This window comes from Lolium perenne, chromosome 6, assembly GCF_019359855.2.
Source record: "Lolium perenne isolate Kyuss_39 chromosome 6, Kyuss_2.0, whole genome shotgun sequence".
In the NCBI taxonomy this organism is placed as follows: domain Eukaryota; kingdom Viridiplantae; phylum Streptophyta; class Magnoliopsida; order Poales; family Poaceae; genus Lolium; species Lolium perenne.
Window position 1 is genome coordinate 23,901,541 of NC_067249.2, and position 22,536 is coordinate 23,924,076.

Sequence of the window (22,536 nt, forward strand, 5' to 3'; positions counted from 1 at the left end):
TGCTTGTTGCATTATGCTTCTTGAATTTATTTATTTACAAGATTCCTATGCATAGGAAGCATGTTAGACTTAAATGTGTTTTGAATTTGCTTCTTGATGCTCTCTTTTGCTTCAACTACTATTTCTTGCGAGTGCATCATTAAAACTGCTGAGCCCATCTTAATGGCTATAAAGAAAGAACTTCTTGGGAGATAACCCATGTGTTTATTTTGCTACAGTACTTTTGTTTTATATTTGTCTCTTGGAAGTTGTTACTACTGTAGTAACCTCTCCTTATCTTAGTTTTATTGCATTGTTGTGCCAAGTAAAGTCTTTGATAGTAAGGTTCATCGGATGAAGCCCGGTGATCACATGGGTACGTGAGCACGCGGTGAGAGACTGACACGTGTCTAACGGTGTTAGTTATCCGTGAGATGACATTTTGTAATAAAAAAATTGTATCACCGCGATAAAAAAAATCGCACGTCCCCCTTTTTAACCGCTGCGCCTTATCCACTCCGCATCTCTCTCCAAGCCACACATTTCTCTGTCTCTCTCTCCTAACCACGATGGAAACACCGCGCCGGAGAGGTCGCCGTCGTCGCCGCGTCCGCATCGGGACGCTTCCTTCACGCGAGCACGCGGCCGCAGGGGAGGCCGCCGCCGTCGCCGCGCACGCATCGGGACGCCGCCTCCAAGCGAGCACGCGGCCGCAGGGGAGGCCGCCGCCGTTGCCGCGCACACATCGGGACGCCTCCACGCGAGCACACGGAGGCAGGGGGTGACGCCAAGGCCGAGGCCGATAGGCAGTCGTTCGAGCTCGCCGCCAAGGACCACGCGCTCTACGCCTCCATAGACCTGACCGACGACCTCAACGCCAAGCTCGCGGAGAAGGAGCGGGCGTTCCGGCACCTCTGCGCGGCGCACGAGGACCTCAAGGCCAGCCTCCGGGAGCGGACCAGCGGGTGGGAGGCCGAGCGGAGGTTCCTGAGACGAGGTCTTCTGTGAGTCCGGGCACGCCGAGCGCGGCCGTCTTCTGCAGATGTGCACCCGCCTCGAGCCAAGACCTCGTCCTTGTGGTCGACCTGACCGGACACGGCCAGGGGCCACGGCTCCCTCCTCCGCCGGCATGAGAGAAGCCGACCGTCATGAGAGGAATTGAAGGTGTCGCGTGGAATCGAACCAGCACATAGACGCCATCCTGTCCGGCATGCATTTGTGATTTCTGGTTTGCCGATTCCACCATTTCTAGATCTTTTTTAGATGCAGGTTCGGCTAGCCAAACTAGATTTTTGTGTGTGTTTGGTCTCTGTATAAACTTGCTGTAACGTGTTATCGCTCTGCCTGTAGCTGTTGCCAGCCTCGACGCAGAGATTGAGGTGCACGACAACGAAATCGCTGCCGGGCTGGAGCCACCTCCGCTGTGCGGTTCGACGCCACGGAGAGGTCCCGTTCCCTGGCACCGGCGACGACGCAGACGGCAGCGGCAGCGTCGGTCCGAAAGTGACATCAGACGACCTCCACGCAACCGGATTTGGGCGTTGCTTCTCCGCCGGAACGCCCGTCAGACCCGGTCGTCCCCAAGCTCTGGAAAGAAGAGGCGAGCACTTCACCTGTTGGTTGGACGCGGCGTGTCTCCGTCGTGTAGGCCGCATCGGTGTAGAAGGATTCGTCCAATTAATTCCAAGTTTTCTCTAATCAAGGACACCTTGTCGCCCATCTCCGATTCCGACGGAGACGAACACTGTTCGTGGTAGAAGGCCGTCGACGCGGTGCGGCGGACGAGATCTCTTGCCCTCTGACCGGCGGACGACGCGCGGCGATGTACGAGGGCGACAAGACGTCACGCAGCTGTGGATAAGGTTGAACGGCGACGAGCTGCTCACCACGCATGTAGGAGCATGGAGGACATCGCTGCCAGTCCCATGCGGGTGACCATCGTCTTCAGTATCATATACTACTACTATTCCTGCCGATTCTGGGTAAAGCTCTGACGGAACTGCTCACCCCACATGGTCCACAAGATACCAGGCGGAAAAAGTATTCACGCCGTGTGACTGCCGTGAGGAAGAAAACGAATCTCAACACTGATCCAACGATGGCTAGACCGTGCTCACGTACCCCCCTGAACACCAAATCCACTCTCTAAGGTTCATACTAGATTTGGATTACTGCGCAGAAACAGATTTCTTTGCTGTCACGAATCTGGGCAAAATTCTCTATAGGTAACTCAGAAAATTATGCCAATTTACGTGAGTGATCCTCAGATATGTACGCAACTTTCATTCAATTTGAGCATTTTCATTTGAGCAAGTCTGGTGCCTCAATAAAATTCGTCTTTACGGACTGTTCTGTTTTGACAGATTCTGTCTTTTATTTCGCATTGCCTCTTTTGCTATGTTGGATGGATTTCTTTGTTCCATTAACTTTCAGAAGCTTTGGGCAATGTCCAGAAGTGTTAAGAATGATTGTGTCACCTCTGAACATGTGAGTTTTTGATTATGCACTAACCCTCTAATGAGTTTGTTTCGAGTTTGGTGTGAAGGAAGTTTTCAAGGGTCAAGAGAGGAGGATGATACAATATGATCAAGAAGAGTGAAAGCTCTAAGCTTGGGGATGCCCCGGTGGTTCACCCCTGCATATATCAAGAAGACTCAAGCGTCTAAGCTTGGGGATGCCCAAGGCATCCCCTTCTTCATCGACAAAATTATCAGGTTCCTCCCTTGAAACTATATTTTTATTCGGCCACATCTTATGTACTTTACTTGGAGCGTATGTGTGCTTTTGTTTTGTTTTTGTTTGAATAAATGCTTGTGTGGGAGAGAGACACGCTCCGCTGGTTCATATGAACACATGTGTTCTTAGCTCTTAATTTTCATGGCGAAGGTTGAAACTGCTTCGTTAATTGTTATATGGTTGGAATTGGAAAATGCTACATGTAGTAATTGCTAAAATGTCTTGGATAATGTGATACTTGGCAATTGTTGTGCTCATGTTTAAGCTCTTGCATCATATACCTTGCACCTATTAATGAAGAAATACATAGAGCATGCTAAAATTTGGTTTGCATAATTGGTCTCTCTAAGGTCTAGATAATTTCTAGTAAGAGTTTGAACAACAGGGAAGACGGTGTAGAGTCTTATAATGTTTACAATATGTCTTTTATGTGAGTTTTGCTGCACCGGTTCATCCTTGTGTTTGTTTCAAATAGCCTTGCTAGCCTAAGCCTTGTATCGAGAGGGAATACTTCTCATGCACCCAAAATACTTGAGCCAACCACTATGCCATTTGTGTCCACCATACCTACCTACTACATGGTATTTCTCCGCCATTCCAAAGTAAATTGCTTGAGTGCTACCTTTAAATTTCTATCCTCTACCTTTACAATATATAGCTCATGGGACAAATAGCCTAAAAACTATTGTGGTATTGAATATGTACTTATGCACTTTATCTCTTATTAAGTTGCTTGTTGTGCGATAACCATGTTCCTGGGGACGCCATCAACTACTCTTTGTTGAATATCATGTGAGTTGCTATGCCTGTTCGTCTTGTCTGAAGTAAGGGAGATTTACCACCTTTATGGTTAGAGCGTGCATATTGTTAGAGAAGAACATTGGGCCGCTAACTAAAGCCATGATCCATGGCGGAAGTTTCAGTTTTGGACATATATCCTCAATCTCATATGAGAAAATTAATTATTGCTACATGCTTATGCATAAAAGAGGAGTCCATTATCTGTTGTCTATATTGTCCCGGTATGGATGTCTAAGTTGAGAATAATCAATAGCGAGAAATCCGATGCGAGCTTTCTCCTTAGACCTTTGTATAGGCGGCATAGAGGTACCCCTTTGTGACACTTGGTTAAAACATGTGCATTGCGATAATCCCGGTAATCCAAGCTAATTAGGACAAGGTGCTGGCACTATTAGTATACTATGCATGAGGCTTGCAACTTGTAAGATATAATTTACATAACACATATGCTTTATTACTACCGTTGACAAAATTGTTTCTTGTTTTCAAAATCAAAGCTCTAGCACAAATATAGCAATCGATGCTTTCCTCTTTGAAGGACCATTCTTCTACTTTTATTGTTGAGTCAGTTCACCTATTTCTCTCCACCTCAAGAAGCAAACACTTGTGTGAACTGTGCATTGATTCCTACATACTTGCATATTGCATTTGTTATATTACTCTATATTGACAATATCCATGAGATATACATGCTATAAGTTGAAAGCAACCGCTGAAACTTCATCTTCCTTTGTGTTGCTTCAATACCTTTACTTTGATTTATTGCTTTATGAGTTAACTCTTATGCAAGACTTATTGATGCTTGTCTTGAAGTACTATTCATGAAAAGTCTTTGCTACATGATTCATTTGTTTACTTATGTCATTTACCATTGTCTTGGATTGCTGCATTCATTACATGTGTTTACAATAGTATGATCAAGTTTATGATGGCATATCACTCCAGAAATTATCTTTGTTATCGTTTACCTGCTCGGGACGAGCAGAAACTAAGCTTGGGGATGCTGATACGTCTCTGACGTATCGATAATTTCTTATGTTCCATGCCACATTATTGATGATACCTACATGTTTTATGCATACTTTATGTCATATTTATGTGTTTTCCGGAACTAACCTATTGACGAGATGCCGAAGGGCCAGTTGTTGTTTTCTGCTGTTTTTGGTTTCAGAAATCCTAGTAAGGAAATATTCTCGGAATCGGACGAAATCAACGCCCAGCATCCTATTTTTCCACGAAGCTTCCAGAACACCCGAAAGTCACCAGAGGGGGCCCACAGGCCCACCAGGAGGGTGGCCGGCGCGGCCTGGGGGTGGCCCGCGCCCCCCTATCTCCTCGCCGCCTCTTCGACCCTCTGACTCCGCCTTTTCGCCTATATAAAGGTCCTCGACCTAAAACCTCGATACGGGAAAAGCCACGGTACGAGAAACCATCCAGAGCCGCCGCCATCGCGAAGCCAAGATCTGGGGGACAGTAGTCTCTGTTCCGGCACGCCGCCGGGACGGGGAAGTGCCCCCGGAAGGCTCCTCCATCGACACCACCGCCATCTCCATCAACGCTGCTGTCTCCCATGAGGAGGGAGTAGTTCTCCATCGAGGCTCGGGGCTGTACCGGTAGCTATGTGGTTAATCTCTCTCCCTATGTACTTCAATACAATAATCTCATGAGCTGCCTTACATGATTGAGATTCATATGATGATGCTTGTAATCTAGATGTCATTATGCTAGTCAAGTGAATTTTACTTATGTGATCTCCGGAGACTCCTTGTCCCACGTGTGTAAAGGTGACAGTGTGTGCACCGTGTGGGTCTCTTAGGCTATATTTCACAGAATACTTATTCACTGTTATGAATGACATAGTGAAGTGCTTATTTATATCTCTTTATGATTGCAATGTGTTTTGTATCACAATTTATCTGTGTGCTACTCTAGTGATGTTATTAAAGTAGTTTATTCCTCCTGCACGGTGTAATGGTGACAGTGTGTGCATCGTGTTAGTACTTGGCGTAGGCTATGATTGTGATCTCTTGTAGATTATGAAGTTAACTATTGCTATGATAGTATTGATGTGATCTATGCCTCCTTTCGTAGCGTGAAGGTGACAGTGTGCATGCTATGTTAGTACTTGGTTTAGTTGTGTTGATCTGTCATGCACTCTAATGTTATTTAAATATGAACATCGAATATTGTGGAGCTTGTTAACTCCGGCATTGAGGGTTCGTGTAATCCTACACAGTTAGTGGTGTTCATCATCCAACAAGAGAGTGTAGAGTCTAGCATTTATCTATTTATTCTGTTATGTGATCAAAGATGAGAGTGTCCACTAGTGAAAGTATGATCCCTAGGCCTTGTTCCTAAATACTGCTATCGCTGCTTGTTTACTGTCTTACTGCGTTTCTACTGCCTGCAATATTACCACCATCAACTACACGCCAGCAAGCACTTTTCTGGCGCCGTTACTACTGCTCATATTTATTCATACCACCTGTATTTCACTATCTCTTCGCCGAACTAGTGCACCTATTAGGTGTGTTGGGGACACAAGAGACTTCTTGCTTTGTGGTTGCAGGGTTGCTTGAGAGGGATATCTTTGACCTCTTCCTCCCTGAGATCGATAAACCTTGGGTGATCCACTTAAGGGAAGCTTGCTGCTGTTCTACAAACCTCTGCTCTTGGAGGCCCAACACTGTCTACAAGAATAGAAGCACCCGTAGTCATCACCCCCGCCCCCCCCCCCCCCGGATAATCCGGCCTCTGGGACAAAACCATGACAAAATCCGGCCAAATGTCCGGCCCCATGCCAGACTTGTTTTTCTTCAGGTCCTTAGCCAAATTCGAGGGGGCCGGATATTTCCAAAATATCCGGCCCGGATATTCCGGCCCTGGTACAAAACCGGGACAATATCCGGGCAAATGTCCGACCCCTATACTGCGCTGCTTTTCCTCAAAGACTTAGCCGAAAACTGGGGGCCGGATATTTCCACAATATCCGGCCCGGATTATCCGGCCTGACCAACATTTTGCTGTTTTCTTTTGACAGACCGACCATATCCAACACACATGAACATGTATCTATGTAATCCCTGTACCACTTAAACAAACATTAGTGTATCACATATATTGACATCAAACACACAAAACATAATGTGAGAGATGTTCTTTTAACGGGTCAAGTTTCTAATTCCCTTCTTGCTCGTCATGGTGGCGAGGAAAGGAAGTGCATCCGGGACTTCGGTTGGTGGCTGCTGGATCTGTGGCAAGGGGGGAGCTACGCTTCTCTTGGGAGAGTCATCACGGCGACGCCCTCGCCGTCGTTCTACACACCCGAAAGGCGGCTGCTCCCACCTCCTACGTTAGCTACGGTGTACTTCGGCCAGCGTCTGAAGGACATCAACCTCTAGGCTATCATGCCGCATCGGAGGCCCTCTAGCGACAACACTCCTCTCCGCACCAAGTGGTATCGTCCTCGACGGCGTAAAGGTTGATAGCGTTGAGGTCAATGGTGGTGGTCATGGAGCTGGACCTGATTGCTTTTTAGCTTCTCTTCTCAAGATCTTTTGTGCAAATTGTATGAGCCTAACTTTAGTTTCTAGTTTTACTAAGACCCTTTATGTAAAATGTAACGTCACCGCTTTTACCATGGATAGCTCTCGGCCCTTCCAGGCCGATCCCTTGTTAAAAAAATGGTCAAACTTAGAAGGCGAAAAAACAAGGATACCCTATGCATTTTAACTAGTAATAAAAGTGATTGGAAAGCTAAAATTATGCATTTATGCATTTTTTAAAAACTATGTCCACGGTGTCCACTTCGCTCTTGTGCGGCAAAAGTGAAATATCTATCCTTTGAATGCCGCCGCCTCCCACTCCGGTGGCGCCAAACCCCGCCGCCGTCATCCATGCCGCGCTCTTGAAATGCTCCCCTTCCGGCCTCCCTCCCCGCCTCTCCTTCAACTCCCTCCTCGCCGCCGCGGCCTCCTCCTCGCACCCCCGCCTCCGCTCCCTCGTCCTCCCTGCCCTCGCGCTCGCGCACCGCTGCGGCCCACTCGACTCCTACGCCCTCTGCTCCGCGCTCCGCAACGCCTCCGCCGCCGACGCGGCCCCCCTCCACGCGCTCGCCGCGAGGTCCGGGTGGCTCGGCAGCGTCTTCGTGTCCTGCGCGCTCGCGGCGTCCTACGGCGCGTCGGGTCACTTCTCCGACGCCCGCAGGCTGTTCGACGAGAGCCCCGTCAGGAACGGCGTCTTCGGGAACGCCGTCCTCGCCGGCTACGTGGGGGCGGGGAAGTGGATCGCGGCGCTGGAGTTCGCCAGGAGGTTTCTGGAGTTTGGGCTGCCGGCCGATGGGTACACGATGACGGCCGTGGCGAGGGCTTGCGGAGAGACGGCGAACGCTGATTTGGGCGGCGAGGTGCACGGGCATGCGATTAGGAGGGTGACAGGCGTGGAGTCTGACGTGTTCCTGACCGGCGCGCTCGTGGACATGTACGCCAAATGCGGGCTTGTCGGGCGTGCAGAGCAGGTGTTCAGGTTGGCGCTGCGGGCGAATGCTGGTGGAGACGATGTGGTGTTGTGGACGGCGATGCTGAACGCCTATGGGCGGCATGGGCAATGCAAGGAGGTTATCCGGACGTATGACCAGATGGTGGCCTTTGGGGTCTGGCCCGACGAGCTGGCTATCCTGGCCGTGCTCTCAGCTTGCCAGCATGCTGGGGAGGTTGCCAAGGGGCTCAACTATTTCGAGTCTATGCGTGCAGATTACGGGTTGGTGCCTACACCAGAGCACTATGGTTGTGTGGTCAACATGCTATGCCGGGCAGGAGAAGTAGCCAAGGCATGGGAGATTGCTACTAGGGAGGGATGTGGATGTGATATTGGCGTGTCTACATGGGGCGCTCTGCTCAGTGCGTGCCGTAGTTGCGGCAATGTTGAGTATGGGAGAATGGCAGCTCAGAGGGCAATTGAACTGGAGCCTGGGAATGTCGGGATTTACGTCGAGTTGTCAAATCTGTATGCGAGTGCTGGCTTGTGGGAGGAGATTAACGAGCTAAGGGAGGTGATGAACGAAAGGGGTTTCGAAAAGCATGCCGGGTCTACTTGGGTTGATCAGAATTTGTGAAAGGGCCTACAGAAATTCAAAGATCTTCATAGGACCATATGATTTGATCGTTATGATTCAGGGGAATCTGGTTTTATTATAAGCTGTCACCAGATCTACAAGAAAACAAAATATCTGTTGCTGGGTCAATATTTGAGTGTAATCCTGCTGACACACAAGATCATCAGACAGAAACCAAGGTGAGACCAATCATGGACGTGTTTTTTGCTTGTTTATGTCAGATTTATCACTGTTCAAGAATGAAGATAAAATGATATGATACTGTCATTGAACCGTGGGAAGCAGACAATGTAATGCATTTTTTACATTCTTCCATAAGCTCTTCTGAGTTCTGACTTCCAACGTTTATGTATTGTTAAGAGTGGTGGAGCATACGATTTTGACTCCCATCAAAACTGGAATTTACATCAAATGCCCCACCTATCTTCTAGTTTAAGTGTCTAGTATTGCGTGCTGTATGTTAAAATTTGGAACATAAACTAATGGTCTCCAAAAGACATAAAAGGAAACAGCAAGAGGAATCTCTCCTTTTTAAGCTAAAGCATGGTCATTCAATTCATCTTATGGAAGCAAAAGCATACAGATGTGCTAGAAAGCATGCCTAGCATCATCCTTCTAGCCCAGCTCCTTGTTCCACTAAAAAGTGGTGTTAGACCGCTCTAAAAGTTACAGTACCGACTTAAGTTTTTGATATTTTGCAACTCACTAATTTTTTAACGTAGAAAAGAGGCAGCTCTTGTTTGACAGCCACACAGTTGGACCTTTCACCATATTCTTTCAGCAGCTGGGCCAATCCTAACTCACCTGGTAAATTATGTGCAGAACACACTTCAGAAGGTAAGAGAAACTAGACCTTAACCCTCATTGCGGAAACCCAACCAGGAGCCGAGTTGGTACATTTTCCCTCAAATGATTCCTGCAGCTCAACTGCTCAAGAACCGGACCAACTCTAACTTCACAGCCAGGGCAGGAATCAAATGGAAAGGGCAGAAAGAGAACTTGTAAGATAGAAAGGGGAAGAAAGGAATGCATTCCAAGCTTGCCTTCCATTGGTTTTCTCTGACTATATAAACACTCAAGTTTCCTTACATCTTCTAAGGAAAATAACTCTCTCTGTTCTGTCTCTGTTCTTTCTCTTTTACCAATAATGGGTCTTCCCTTTAGTGCATTCAACAAGTTTGGTGAGTTTATTTCCGTGGTCTTGTTCTCTAGGCTGCTGCTACATGATATGACATTGCTCTTCTGGTTTCGTTCTGTTATATTTCTTGCCTGCTCTTCAGTTCCATTTTCTAAATTTATTAACTTATGTTGGCGTCTTTCTCAGGGCTGCCGGGAATTAGCTCGGTAACTACCGGACAAGTTTATGATCGACATTTCAAGGACAGGGAAACTGGCAACTTTAGAGATTTTCATATTGCCTATGTTGATTTCTGCCAGTAAGCTTTCTGTTTCTGCAGTTTTGTTGCCTGCACTCTCTCTGCCCCCACATTTTATTTATGACATTGTCCAACATTGTAGGTATTTCAACACTGTAATGCCTGGCCAAGATTTTGATACTCCAGGACTTGGAGATATTAAGGTAAACCCAGCATCCATCATTTTTCTCATGGACGTGATTCGGTGAGAATGTTTCCGGACAGCAGATAATTGCAACTGAACATGCTACATGCATTTAATGCAGGACTTCTATGAAAAAACATGGGAACCTCTGAAGGACGAGGTCGAAAAGAAAAAGACGTTCATTAAGTTCATGGAGGAAAATATCCACGAGGCCAAAGTTGACGACAGCCTCTTCATCATGGCCGGCTTGGCTGCACCAGCAGCAGCCATCATCGCCAAGAGGAGCAGCGAGAGCATCCCTCAGGTGAAGAAGTTCAAGCTGCAGTACATCCCCAACGTCGTGTTTGTGCCGCTGTGCACGCTGTTCGCCATCATGGGTGCCACCGCAGTCCAGATGAATAAGAAGAACAAAAAGCCTACCAGCTGATGATCTCATATCGCTATGTATGTAGTTAAAATAAGATGGACGTAATAATCCTAAGAAACCTGGAACGTGTATATCATCCAAGTTATGATTCTATAAATTTGTAAACTGTAAGGCACGTGGTAAATTAATGCTTCCTTTTGTCACTGAAATAGCCAACGAAATGAAAGGGGAGTTTAAAAATTCACCACGTAACAAGTTTATTCTAGTTTGCCTTTTGTTTTTATTTTGTTTCTATATATAAATCTTCTGAAATAAACATCAAGGTCCATGGCAGAAAATATCACATGTGTGTTCAGGACCTGTAAAAAATTCATCCATGTGACTCAACTGCGTGCAGAACACTGCACCTATAAATAAAACTAAACTTCTACTTGCTGCAAGAAAGCTACCTTCTAAGAGAAGTGCAAACCAAGCTTGGAATCAAATAAGCTACCAGCAACAAAAGGTATTGTTCATCATCAGAACTTGAAAAGAAGTATCGTTTATCAGGGTTTTTTTTTTGCAGGTAAGGGCCCTTTCATATTACGAGGGTCTCGAAAATTCAAACCAATTCCATGACCATCTGACCAAGTTCATATTTCAATGAAATAACAAACCACCAGAGCATCAACACCACTGCATAATAATGAAGCTAGCCCAAGCACGAAATTCATGGTCTGGATAACACACTTCAACTTCACAGGGCCCCTACTATGCCTGGCCAATATGGTATATTACAATCAAATTTGGACAAGACGGAGATGAAGTCTACTACAGCCTCAATTTCGCCTTCATTCGAGCTCAGGATATATAGGTTGATACTTATCCTTGCAATAAAGCAGACATAGAGCTATTGTTACTTTCCCCTGAAAAGCAAACATGAACAACAAATAGGTAAGCGCATCAAATAAAGCAAAAGAAAGTAAGATAATGTAGTTTGCTCTTCACTTACGTGTTCATCATTAGCGTAATGTTATCTCCTTTCAAGAGGATCCGACCTGCAAACGATTGAGGAAATAAATTTTGGAGTTTTCAGCAGTGTGGAAACAAGAACAAAATGATAACGGAGAGCACAGTTTCTTTACCCAGAGATTTCCTAGTGTCTTTCTTGATGTTGATCTCCTCGGCATCCTCCAGGACCAAATTCATGTATTCATCAAAGCCCTACAGCACTTGCTGCGGTAAGTATACAATGCTTGATTAAAAGTCAACAATGCTTCTGGCAAACTTTATTCAAAATACAATGCTTCTTTAGAAGTCAGTGATACTTCTGGTCCACTTTATTCAAAATAAATGCTTGTTTAAAAGTCAACAATGCTTATGGTCCACTTTATTCAATACAAACTGCTTGTAAGAAGGCTTCTGATCCATTTTACTCAAGGACATACCAAAAATTGTATGAAAAGGCTACCTCAAAACGCATATCCAAAGCCATAAAATACAGTATTCACAGTTTTGAACAATATTTGCTTCTAGATAATAAGAGTTATTCCTTTCATTTGCATACACACGAGACTTCATGATTGATAAAAAGGGGACAAGTTGTTGACACACATGACCTATATCTAAAAAGAAACTGCGAGCAAAGAGCAGCATAATAGAACCAAACATTAGACTAAAAGAGACATTTTCCTTTCTGTAACAACTGCATCGTCAAGCATCAGTTCTCTCAATGTTAACACACATCGGTTCAACTAATAGCAATATTAGGTGTCTAATGTATTGGCAAACACTCAACCAATAGTGCTACTTCTGTCCCATTTGATATGTGGGTATAGTGTGTTTGGATAATCCAATATGATATGGCAAATACGATTACATGTAAATGCAACAAAAACTATCACAAGAACCTGCACTTCGACCCAACCCCAGTGGCAGTACTACTGAAAAATAGCACCTATCATGCCAAATTACGCTTCTAATACTTTCATCCAAGGCAAATACCGCATTACTCAGGCGTTGGACACTTTGGGCAAGTCCAAAGAGTTCAACTCTGCTCGCCGAACAGAAGAGAACCTCCCTCATCTCCCCACACGGTGAAATCCTCTCCACTGCCACTACCAGGCAAACGTTTCCGCCTCAATACAGGATCGAATCCCAGCAAAAAATGAATAAAACCTGACACGGCTAGTGCGCGAGTACTTACGATGATCCTGCCCTCGATCCGCATGTCCTTCTGCTCGAAGAGCCAGATCTGGATGCGCGCCTTCTGCTCCACGAGGATAAGAGTCAGTAAAAGCGCAAGCAGAGGAGAGGAAGGGGTCGAAGGAGCGGGTGTGTCGGGAGGAGGGTAGGGAATACGTACGCTCTGGAGGAATCTGAAGATGAGGTTGATGGGCTGGGTCATGATCCGCTGCACCTTGGTGGACGCCATGGCGGCGGGCTAGGCTGCGCTCCTCTCGCCCCCCTCCTCTGGCGCGCCGTCGACGAGCTTTCACGGCGGCGGAAAAACCCTAGCTTGCTTGGCGCGAGCTAGGCGGGGGCTTTCCCTTTGCGGTTCGTCAAACCTGAGGTCAAGAGATCTAAGCCCAATGGACCTTCTTGTGGATAAGAAGAAAGTCCACTTCTCATCCTTGCATTTCTGGGATGGGAAAGTTCACTGTTGGTCCCAAAATTACTTTTAATTTGAAACGAATCTTGAACTTTTAGAATAGTTTACTTTTCATTCATTTTCACTTAAGTTGAGCAAACCGCTGATATGGAAAAAAGAACTAGTGAACCAACCGAATTGGTTTAGAACTAGACCAAGACCAAACTAGCTGAGATGTCGAACCAAACATCTTATATAAATGCAAAGAAGGAAAAGAAACCCTTGGGTACTTGAACTAGTCTTCGCTTTATTTCTTTCCCTTCCAATTCACTTGAAGGGTTGCGCCAAAAAGGCCTGCTTGTCCTACCTCTACCCTTGCACCCTTGTTTTGAGTTTTTGACCACCGATGGCAGATATTTGTATAACTCAACTGGAATAAGGACTAAAAGTGAATGATTATGAGAGTTTAAGGTTCATTTTGAACCAAACAAAAATTCTAGGACCAAAAGTGAACTTTCACTAGAATTCAAGGACCAAAAGTGGACTTTCTTTTGTGCATAATAGTAATGCTTTTTTACTCTAGCAAAGTGTCGACTGCTGTGGGGCCTCTCCTCCGGGGTGAATTCTATTTGACGCTTTGTGTGAACCATAGTTGTTGGATTAAAGGAATTGAGCAAAGGAAAAATGCAGGAAAATTTCCGTTAATCTCGATTTCAAAGGAAAAAAAATGGAGGAATTTTGCACTTCACTTGGACCTCCTTTTGAAATTCCTAGGCACGAAGAACAAGACCCGGTTCTCTAGTGGCATAATAACATCCTAATTATACTTTTTACCTGGTATGACTTTGTTTGACCTTGTCCATTAGGAATCCTATGTTTTTCTATTCCCATGGACCAAACAACTAAGATTATAGAATTTATGTGTTTTCAATCCTTGTCGTGTACCTGCATTTCTTATCTTTCCTCGGTTTTTCATGTTCTTGTATTTGAAATACAGCGAACTAAAAGACCCTTAATATGTGGATGGAACAAATGTTGCCTTAGTTACAAATTTTCTAGGTGGTTTTAACAAATTAACGAGGAGGGATTACATGTCTGTGCCGTCGAGTACCATATATAAAATGTTCTCCCTTTTCAATGAAAATACAATGCATCTTGCTAAAGCCGAGTACTCATTTGGTAAGAGGAGATGTTTTCCATAGACAACAAGATAGTTGTTGTGACTCCATCAACCTTAGACCATCTTTAGCTCCAACCTTCCCGTATGCAGTATGCAAGTATTTTTCTTAAATATTTAAGAAAAATACTCCGCTTTTTTCCTAAAAAAATAAAATAGTTCTACTCGGTGTTGGTGAGAAAAAGAAAAAAACAATCTCGAAATGGCCACAGCGTCTCCCTCTTCGATTCTCTGCTCACAGATCTCGTCGGCTCCATCTCAGCCGTCAAACTCCACGATCGAACGGACGCCCTAGACCTAGAGTCTCATCTCGGAGATCCAGCCTCCTCCAACCTCCTCGCGAACAAACCCCGAATCCAAATCCTCGCACTCCATTCCATTCCACCCTCAGATCACGAGCAGCAGAGCAGGGGAGACCGGATCGGAGATGATGCACGGCGCGGGATCGTCGGACGCGGCGGCGGCGGCGTCGCTGGAGCTGCAGGAGTCCGGGTGGGAGGAGCTGCGGCGGGAGGCGCGGAAGCTGGAGGGCGACCTGGACGTGAAGCTCTCCTCCTACGCGCGCCTCGCCGCGCGCTCCTCCTCCTCCTCGGCGTCCTCCCCCACCGCCGACCGCTCCTCCTGGAAGTCCACGGAGCTCGAGATCCAGGCGCTGCTCGACAAGCTGCAGGACGTCAACGACGCCATGAGCCGCTGCGCCGCGCCCGCCGCCCCCTCCAATGCCTCCGTCTCCCAGAAGCTCGCGCGCCACCGCGACATCCTGCACGAGTTCACGCAGGTCCTCTTCCCTTCCCTTCCCCCTCCCCCACCCACCACCAACTCTGCTCCTCTGCCGCTCCGGTCGCTGATAAGCTTGTTGTTTGGTTGACCGACCCGATCGATCGGAACAGGAGTTCAGGAGGACGCGGGGGAACCTGAGCTCCATGAGGGAGCACGCGGATCTCCTCAGCTCCGTGCGCGGCGACATCACCGAGTCCAAGGTTCGTCTCACCTGCCGCGGGCTCTCAACTTCTCATCGAAGCGTTGCAGTGTCTGATCACTGGAATTTCTCCCTCTCTCTGTAGGCTACCGGCGGCATGTCGCCCAGGGTGCATTTGCTCCGGGAGAGGGCTTCGATTCATGGCAGCATCAACCAGGTATGGCTCCAGACCTTGAGTTGTTGAGCTGGACAAAGGCTATGCTGGTCTGAAATACTACGTATTGTTCAACAACTACACGCCAGTTGCTTGGCTTCGCACACTTACACTTGTAGGATCTACGTTTAGACATGTGATGTTCATCATGCATTCTCTCATCTGATGCACAAAGTCAATATATATCTGTGATCTGAGTGATGTCCCATACTCCCATTCGATGCGAAACTTAGGGGCAGTATGCTCCGAGCACCAACTGCTACAACATTCGGCCATTCCATAAGTATAACACAACATTAGCAAGACCATGGTGTTTTTCTTTGTGTGTGTGGGTAGCAAGGACAAGGTGTTTTGTGCACTGGTTGGTGTAGCGACATGCGAACCTTGAATGGTGATGTTAGTGAAGAAGAGAGAAAAATAGCTTACTTTGCCACTGTCAATATGATGTTTGCGATAGACTCTAGGTCATCTAGCACAAGGCATTGAGTTCCTGTTTTCCCCCCAAATTCCAGATCGATGAGGTAATTGGCCAAGCTCAAAGCACAAGATCAGCCCTATCCAACCAGAGGGCCTTGTTTGGAGATGTTCAGGGAAAAGTCAAGCAGCTGGGTGAAAAATTCCCTGTTGTCCGAGGCCTTCTTGGTACTGTATAGACCCCTACATTTTTTTTTTTACTTTGAACATTAGTATTTCGACCGTATTTCTTTGTCATGTATTGCAGTATGCCTACACCCTAACTATTGAACGCGTACTTGTTTCCAGGCGCCATCAAGAGGAAGAAATCAAAGGACACAATCATTCTTTCAGCAGTAATCGCAGCCTGCACCATGTTTTTGATCATTTATTGGCTCTCGAAATGATGGGAACATTACTGGAAATTGCGGCGGCGGTTTTCCCTCTCGGCACAGGCGACAACAAATGTCATAGACTAGGGAACTTGAGATTCCATAGTCATCAGCTTCCAGCTAGCTTCCCTTGACGCGTATCTTATTCCTGGAGATCTCTGTAGAGCAATTTAGCTTGGTGGATTGCCTGCGAGGCCACACCGGTTGAGTACATATGATGGTGCCCTTCTGATACTTTATCTTACAATACAACTTGTTTGGACTTGGCCTCTTCTGGGGTGCTGTAATTTTCTCTATTATTGAGGGAACTGTTCACATGGACAATGAACTGGTTGAGTAAATATGGTGACACTCGACTGATACATCATCTTACAACTGTCCCAACTTCAGCTCTTCTGTAAATATTGTTGTAACTCAATGCAATTGCAAATTCAGCATCCAAAATCAAAGATTACATTTATAAATCTCAACATCAGTCAGGTAGTGGCTAAATAGGCTCTGGGGTATCAAAAAAAGTTTGGGAATCAACACTGTATATTTTGGTTCCCAGGATCCATTTCCCATCAACCACATTAATACACTTCACAAGATATGTAACTCAGTAATTAATCTTCCTTTTACTCTACAAAAAGTAAAAAAAACTATGTACACCAAAGTGATAAGTTTTCACCATTCTGGTGCGCTCAAGAAGGAACAGACTTGATCCATACGAAGAAACACTTGCTTAGCAGTCGTGCCCCATTGGTGCTCACGAAGGAACAGACTTGATCTCACTTAGCCAGACACAAAATTCCATTGAGCGGGCAGTGAAGGGGTTGGTCCTGGGCATCTCAGACCATGCTGCTGAAGGTACAAGGCAACCAATTTGCTCGCTGCAGTAATCAGACTCCGTACAGGGGCAGAGCCACTCTGACAAATGAGTAACAGAGCGCCCCCGTGAAGACATAGCTGTCGACCCGGTCAAGAATCCCACCTGAATTGCAAATATGGTATAACTTACAGTTTGGAAGTATGAGACTAACTCCATGGTAGACATAAAACAAATATAACTGCATGGAGTACTGCTGCTGAAAACTTGACATGCCACAACATGAAAATATGTGTCCAATGGGGCTCTAAGATGATCTCAAGTCCTGGCACATGATTCCGAGGACTAGATGAAATATAACAAAACAGAGCTGACAATGTTTACCATGGCCAGGAATGAGTGATCCAGAATCCTTCACACCAGCGTCGCGCTTAATCAGAGACTCAATAAGATCCCCGAACAACGAACCCAGAAAGATCAGGATTCCATAAGCAGTAGCACTTGTACCAATGAATGAAATAATTAGGCAGCGAAGCAAAGTTCTATACAAATATATATCATTAGAGATACAAACGCACAATTTATATGCATCTAAACTCAACAAAGAGATGAACACTATCAAATGTATGTTGCGTTAACATTTTTTAGGCTAATATGGTATAGTATTAATATCTTCGTTTATATGAATTCTGAAGGACATTAGGAACAGGCTTGTTAAATATTTAAAGTAGGTTAATACTGTACAGATAGGGTTACAGAAAGATAAAAGAAAAGAGCTAGCTACCCTAACTACTGGGAGATACCAAAACTGACCCTTTTGAGAAACTCTAAATGTTGGCAAATCCCTACCAATAGAAGTTTCTCCATCTCAACTTTACTGAGGGACATATTCTTTTGCAATGGGATAACATTAATGACTAATGAGTTCCCATGGATTTATTAAGGAAAATCCTGGCAGTTGTGAATTTGTTGTTAATATGCGAAGCAAATGTTTCCACCTTAAAACCTAAATTTGATGGTTTATTCTGTTCAAGTAACTAATCATTTAAGAATTCAGCAAAGAAAAATAATGTTTCAGAACTAGGACAATAATAATCCCTCCGTTCACTAATATAAGCCGTTTTGGAAAGCTAGAGGTTGTAATAGAAAGCTGTCAGAAATTAGCAATACCTTAACAGAGATCTTGGCCAGCGAAAGAGAGTCGACAGAAGCAAAGTGGTAAGCACACAGCCAGTTAGACCGGCTAAAGCACCCTCCAATGTCTTCTTAGGGCTTATGTTAGTCAAAGGAGTACGGCCAAATGCCTGGAACAAAAAATGGATAACACAATGACATGATTTACTTCCTTTCAAGTACACAGCTGTCTAAATAAATTGCTTGGCTCAAAAGGTACAGAAAAAATAAATGTCTTCATTCAACAAAGATGCATACAACTAAAGCACACATGAACGCCAAAAAAAACAACTAAAGCACACATGACTAAAAATTAGTAGTTACTTTGGCAAGGAAAGAAATAAGCTCGCAGCTGATATGTGATCTGACATTTTTTTAATCAGTGTGGTTGTGCTACATCAAAATCATAATCTTAAAACGTTGCCTTCTGTACGAAAAATCTCTTGGTGTAAACAACAAACAGGACAAATACAATACTTGTTCAAAACGAGTAAAAAATATTTATAATAACCCACACAACTAGTTGCGAAGTTGTTTCCAGATAAATCATGAAAAACTAAAAAGACTGTTTTAGTAATAACATGACAAAATGAAATTGGGTTAAATAAAACTGAAGTTAATTAGGAAAGAGCATACCCTTCCACAAAGGAAGGCTGATGTATCAGCGGCAATAATGCTACTAATAGATATCAAGGTTGCTACAAGTCCAACTGTCCAGTGAGCTTGCCCACCGAGAAGTATTGGCCAATTATGTGCTATACCTGGCAAAGAACACTGTTATGACTTATAACCACAAATGAAAAATATATATACCAAGAAAGAGAGAGAGAGATTTACAACTTCTTGCACTGGTAAGCACTTACCAAAAAGAAGGACAAATTGATATAGAAACATGTATAAACAAAGTAGTCAGAGAAGTACGCGGGCATATAGGGTGCACTACACACTTGAGGTGTACTAACAGTACCATGCTGGCACTATTCAGTGTCAGATTTGTCTTTTTTGTCTTGCGATATATAACGAATTTGGATTTGAAAGTTTGAGACATGGTAAATGTAAATTGTGCCAATGTTGTAATTTGTTTTTCAGAGTTTTTCATTACAGTTGAAAATAGTAATCAGCCATCTACTACATTAGTACACCTAATTAGTCCATAGTATATGCCCCCCAGAAGTAAAAAGAGAATTTGATCCACGTACTTGTGTTTAAGGCAGGAGCTGCTAGTCCGCAACGGAGCTTAACCCAGAAAGAAGGAAGATAGCCGCAATAAAATAAACCAAAAACTGAACTAGTTAGCTGCGCAAAACGGGGGTTTCCTCTTTGCAAGAGCAAAGATATTGCAATAATAAATGCCGAAAACGTCAGGGGAACATCCATGCGGCCATAGTACCTACGCAAATATACATGAGAAACATCAGAACTGGAAGCTGTGACCATATTAACAGGAAATGACAACTAGATGCTGTGTCCTTCCTTCTGACAGTACACACACACCCGAAGAAAAGAAAATCCGACTGTTAACAAGCATTATGATCATTAAGCTATATTTTTGGTTCATTCCTCAGTATTGTTCAAAAATGATACAGTCATCATGAAATGATGTTGCAAAACAAAGCATACGGGTTATGGGAGTTTTTTCTTTTGCATCTACATTGTTCTGAATCCTAAACATAAATCCACGAGACATCAAGTTTTTGCTCCGAGAAAAATATCTACAAAATGACTATAACAGATTGATGCGGAAGCTCAGAAGCAATCAAAGGGCTGTAAACTAATATCTCGAAAGTATATGAAAATGTACTGATACTGAAATTTGTTCCTAGTCTAGGAATTGAGTGACAAGATGTGGAATTCAGTGCTGAGATGGTAACTAGTGAGGCCTGATTCCTAATGATCCCAAAATCTGAAATGTATGTTCTTGAATCGAGCTAAAGCTGGAACTTCCAGACTAAAAAGTTCCAATGCCGATAAACAATTTCAAGTAATTGCTGCCTTGAACCTTCTTTGGTCAAAACTTAAACCAGGCAGTAATTAAGTGAAACTGTTGGTCGGCATTAGAACTTTTCAGTCTGTAACTTGTCCTCAATAACCACAACCACTGGGAACAATGTCAGCGTAGCTAGGAGTAGAACATGACACATTTTATTCACCAAATCCTGACTAAATACCACCTCAATTACAGTAAGCACAGCATTCTTCTAGCTTAGTCTGACAGCAAATGCAAGGCTTCCTTACAGTGTGAGGATGGGCATGAGAGCGCAGATGGCGGTGCAGACGCGGGAGACGTAGCGCGGCGGCGGGGTGCCGCCGCCTACGGCGGTGCCGCGGACGAGCCCGAAGTACTCGCGGGCGCCGGCGAGGCCGACGGCGGCCATGGCGGCGGCGAACACCCAGCCGCCGGCGATCACGACACCGCCCGCGCCCACCCCGATGGCGACGCCCACAAGCACTCTCCGCTGTAGCTTCCGGGCCTTGTCGGTATTCTCGGCGGCCTCCTCCGCGCTTCCTCCGCCGGCGGAGGCGGCAGCGGCGGCGGCGACGGCGAGGAGCGGGAAGCGGCGGCGGAGGCGGAGGGGCGGCGGGGAGGGGAGGAGGAGGCGGAGGCGGAGTTGGGGCTGGGGATAGGGCCGTGGCGCGGAGTGGAGGAGGAGAGGCGGGTGGAGGCGGGTGGCCGCCACGGCCGCCGTCGCAGCAGCAGCAGCAGCAGCCATGGAAGATGGGTGGGGTGGGGGGCGGAGAGTTCGATGTCAGAAAGGAGTTTTCGCTACCGTTGTTTTTGGCTGCAGGCGACGAACAACCGACGAGTTTTTTTTTGTTGGCAAAGCCACCAGCCCACCACCGAGATTTTTTTCCTTCGAAATTCTACCAATATATTGATGATCATCAATAAATCACTAAAAAAATTAAAACAAACTTTATAGTAGTAAAACTTGTCGTAGTAAACAAAAGAAAGTTCGTCGTGCTAATGCCCAAAGAACTAACACACCAGATTAGCAACCATCACCAATAAAGATAACCATAGATCGGAAGAGTATGGAAACACACCAACAAATATGAAAACCGACCAGATCTCTAGAGATCCACTGGACACATGACCACACTTCCTTCACCGATGCTAGGCGCACTAGCGGAGCAAGGATAGGGTAGGGATGATCTTATTTTGACTTCAGAATATAGCTCCCACCTCATCATCCCGATAAACATATTGAAAAAAAACCTAAACAAAGAACGGGAAACCTCCCACCAGCGAGTGTCCATGGTCCGCCATGCCTCAAAGGCTCCAAGGCCACCGAAGACGGAGTAGATCGACGGTGTCGCTGGCGGAGAGGACGAAACCCTAGATGGGTTTTTAGGAGCTCCTCACGACCACCTCTCCTTTAGCCACCATTATATTAATGCATATCAAAAAACTTATATTATGTCTAAAAGATCATCCTTCAAAACAATTTCCTATCCTCTGAAGGATCATCCTTTCTTGATTTCCTATCCTCTGACTAAAACCCTTGAAGGATCATCCTTCAAAACAATCGGATCCATAGAAGAGACGGTATAATTGTTTAGTATCATAGATATTGGCATTTTTCTAAATAACTTTGGTCAAATCTAGAAATCTATGGACAAATCTATCAATTTTGATTCAAGATAGAAGTTGTATGTCTCATATTTTGGGAGAATAGGAGCACCTAGGGGATGGACGATTAACATCGGACAAGACTCATGTTGCATGTTTGTGCATCTTCATGGACTCAAGGTGTATTATGAGACCTTATTTTCTAATGATATCTTTTGGGGTAGTTGGTCAGTTGGATGTTCAAGTTAAATGGATTTTATGACATTCAATCTTATTATTTCGTTTCACTATATCGTAGTTGGTAGACACATTTTTTTAGTTCGCTATGCGACTCCTGAAAGTCATGACTAACCTTAGAAAGTAACATAAATAAGTGGGTTTGTGCCACCTAAAAGTCCTTACTCCCTTCATTCCTAATATAATACCCAGATTAGTTTGAACTTGTACCTCTGACCATAAATAGATGTCCGGACTTTGATTAAATTTGAATGTATCAGACATCTTTAGTGTATAGGTACATTCAAATTTGAAAAAAATCTTTGGCATCTTTTCATGGACGGAGGGAGTATTATATTTATAGTAAGAGAGGTAGTACTCCCTCTATTTCATGAAGGTTATCTAAAATTTATTAAAATTTGGATGGATCTATGTAGATGGTAATGTCAGACGACTTTAATGAAATAGAGGGAGTAATCATACCTTTG

General features: G+C 45.0%; 4 protein-coding genes and 1 long non-coding RNA gene across 7 annotated transcripts; 3 read left to right on the forward strand and 2 right to left on the reverse strand.

Moving 5' to 3' along the window:
• The first annotated feature begins 561 nt into the window (after positions 1–561).
• Positions 562–1,681, forward strand: LOC139832062 (uncharacterized). The gene is made up of 2 exons (XR_011746563.1): positions 562–1,248; positions 1,330–1,681. It is a non-coding gene; the product is annotated as an uncharacterized lncRNA (long non-coding RNA).
• Positions 1,682–7,325: 5,644 nt separating this feature from the next.
• On the forward strand, positions 7,326–10,800 carry LOC127321615 (pentatricopeptide repeat-containing protein At1g77170, mitochondrial). 3 transcript variants are annotated; one of them, XM_051350637.2, is made up of 5 exons: positions 8,627–8,808; positions 9,452–9,810; positions 9,954–10,065; positions 10,148–10,208; positions 10,311–10,800. In XM_051350637.2, exons 2-5 carry the CDS (start codon positions 9,777–9,779, stop codon positions 10,614–10,616), a joined length of 513 nt encoding a protein of 170 aa, XP_051206597.1. In that variant the 5' UTR covers positions 8,627–8,808; positions 9,452–9,776; the 3' UTR covers positions 10,617–10,800. The 3 variants fall into 3 exon arrangements, with proteins under 3 accessions (XP_051206596.1, XP_051206595.1, XP_051206597.1); XM_051350636.2 differs by lacking the exons at positions 9,452–9,810; positions 10,311–10,800 and having other exon boundaries at positions 7,326–8,808; positions 10,148–10,173; XM_051350635.2 differs by lacking the exons at positions 9,954–10,065; positions 10,148–10,208; positions 10,311–10,800 and having other exon boundaries at positions 7,326–8,808; positions 9,452–9,775.
• A 371-nt stretch (positions 10,801–11,171) lies between these two features.
• Positions 11,172–13,133, reverse strand: LOC127321616 (uncharacterized). Its single transcript, XM_051350638.2, has 5 exons — positions 12,901–13,133; positions 12,742–12,804; positions 11,681–11,759; positions 11,548–11,593; positions 11,172–11,461 (listed from the first exon to the last, which is right to left on the reverse strand). The coding sequence occupies exons 1-5, from the start codon at positions 12,967–12,969 to the stop codon at positions 11,452–11,454; spliced, it is 267 nt and encodes an 88-aa protein (XP_051206598.1). The 5' UTR covers positions 12,970–13,133; the 3' UTR covers positions 11,172–11,451.
• A 1,462-nt stretch (positions 13,134–14,595) lies between these two features.
• On the forward strand, positions 14,596–16,642 carry LOC127321614 (Golgi SNAP receptor complex member 1-2). Its single transcript, XM_051350634.2, has 5 exons — positions 14,596–15,080; positions 15,193–15,282; positions 15,367–15,438; positions 15,948–16,077; positions 16,198–16,642. The coding sequence occupies exons 1-5, from the start codon at positions 14,730–14,732 to the stop codon at positions 16,293–16,295; spliced, it is 741 nt and encodes a 246-aa protein (XP_051206594.1). The 5' UTR covers positions 14,596–14,729; the 3' UTR covers positions 16,296–16,642.
• A 147-nt stretch (positions 16,643–16,789) lies between these two features.
• On the reverse strand, positions 16,790–21,034 carry LOC127321613 (phosphatidate cytidylyltransferase 4, chloroplastic). Its single transcript, XM_051350632.1, has 6 exons — positions 20,497–21,034; positions 19,461–19,651; positions 18,898–19,022; positions 18,259–18,392; positions 17,473–17,588; positions 16,790–17,253 (listed from the first exon to the last, which is right to left on the reverse strand). The coding sequence occupies exons 1-6, from the start codon at positions 20,970–20,972 to the stop codon at positions 17,162–17,164; spliced, it is 1,134 nt and encodes a 377-aa protein (XP_051206592.1). The 5' UTR covers positions 20,973–21,034; the 3' UTR covers positions 16,790–17,161.
• Between the last annotated feature and the right edge of the window lie 1,502 nt (positions 21,035–22,536).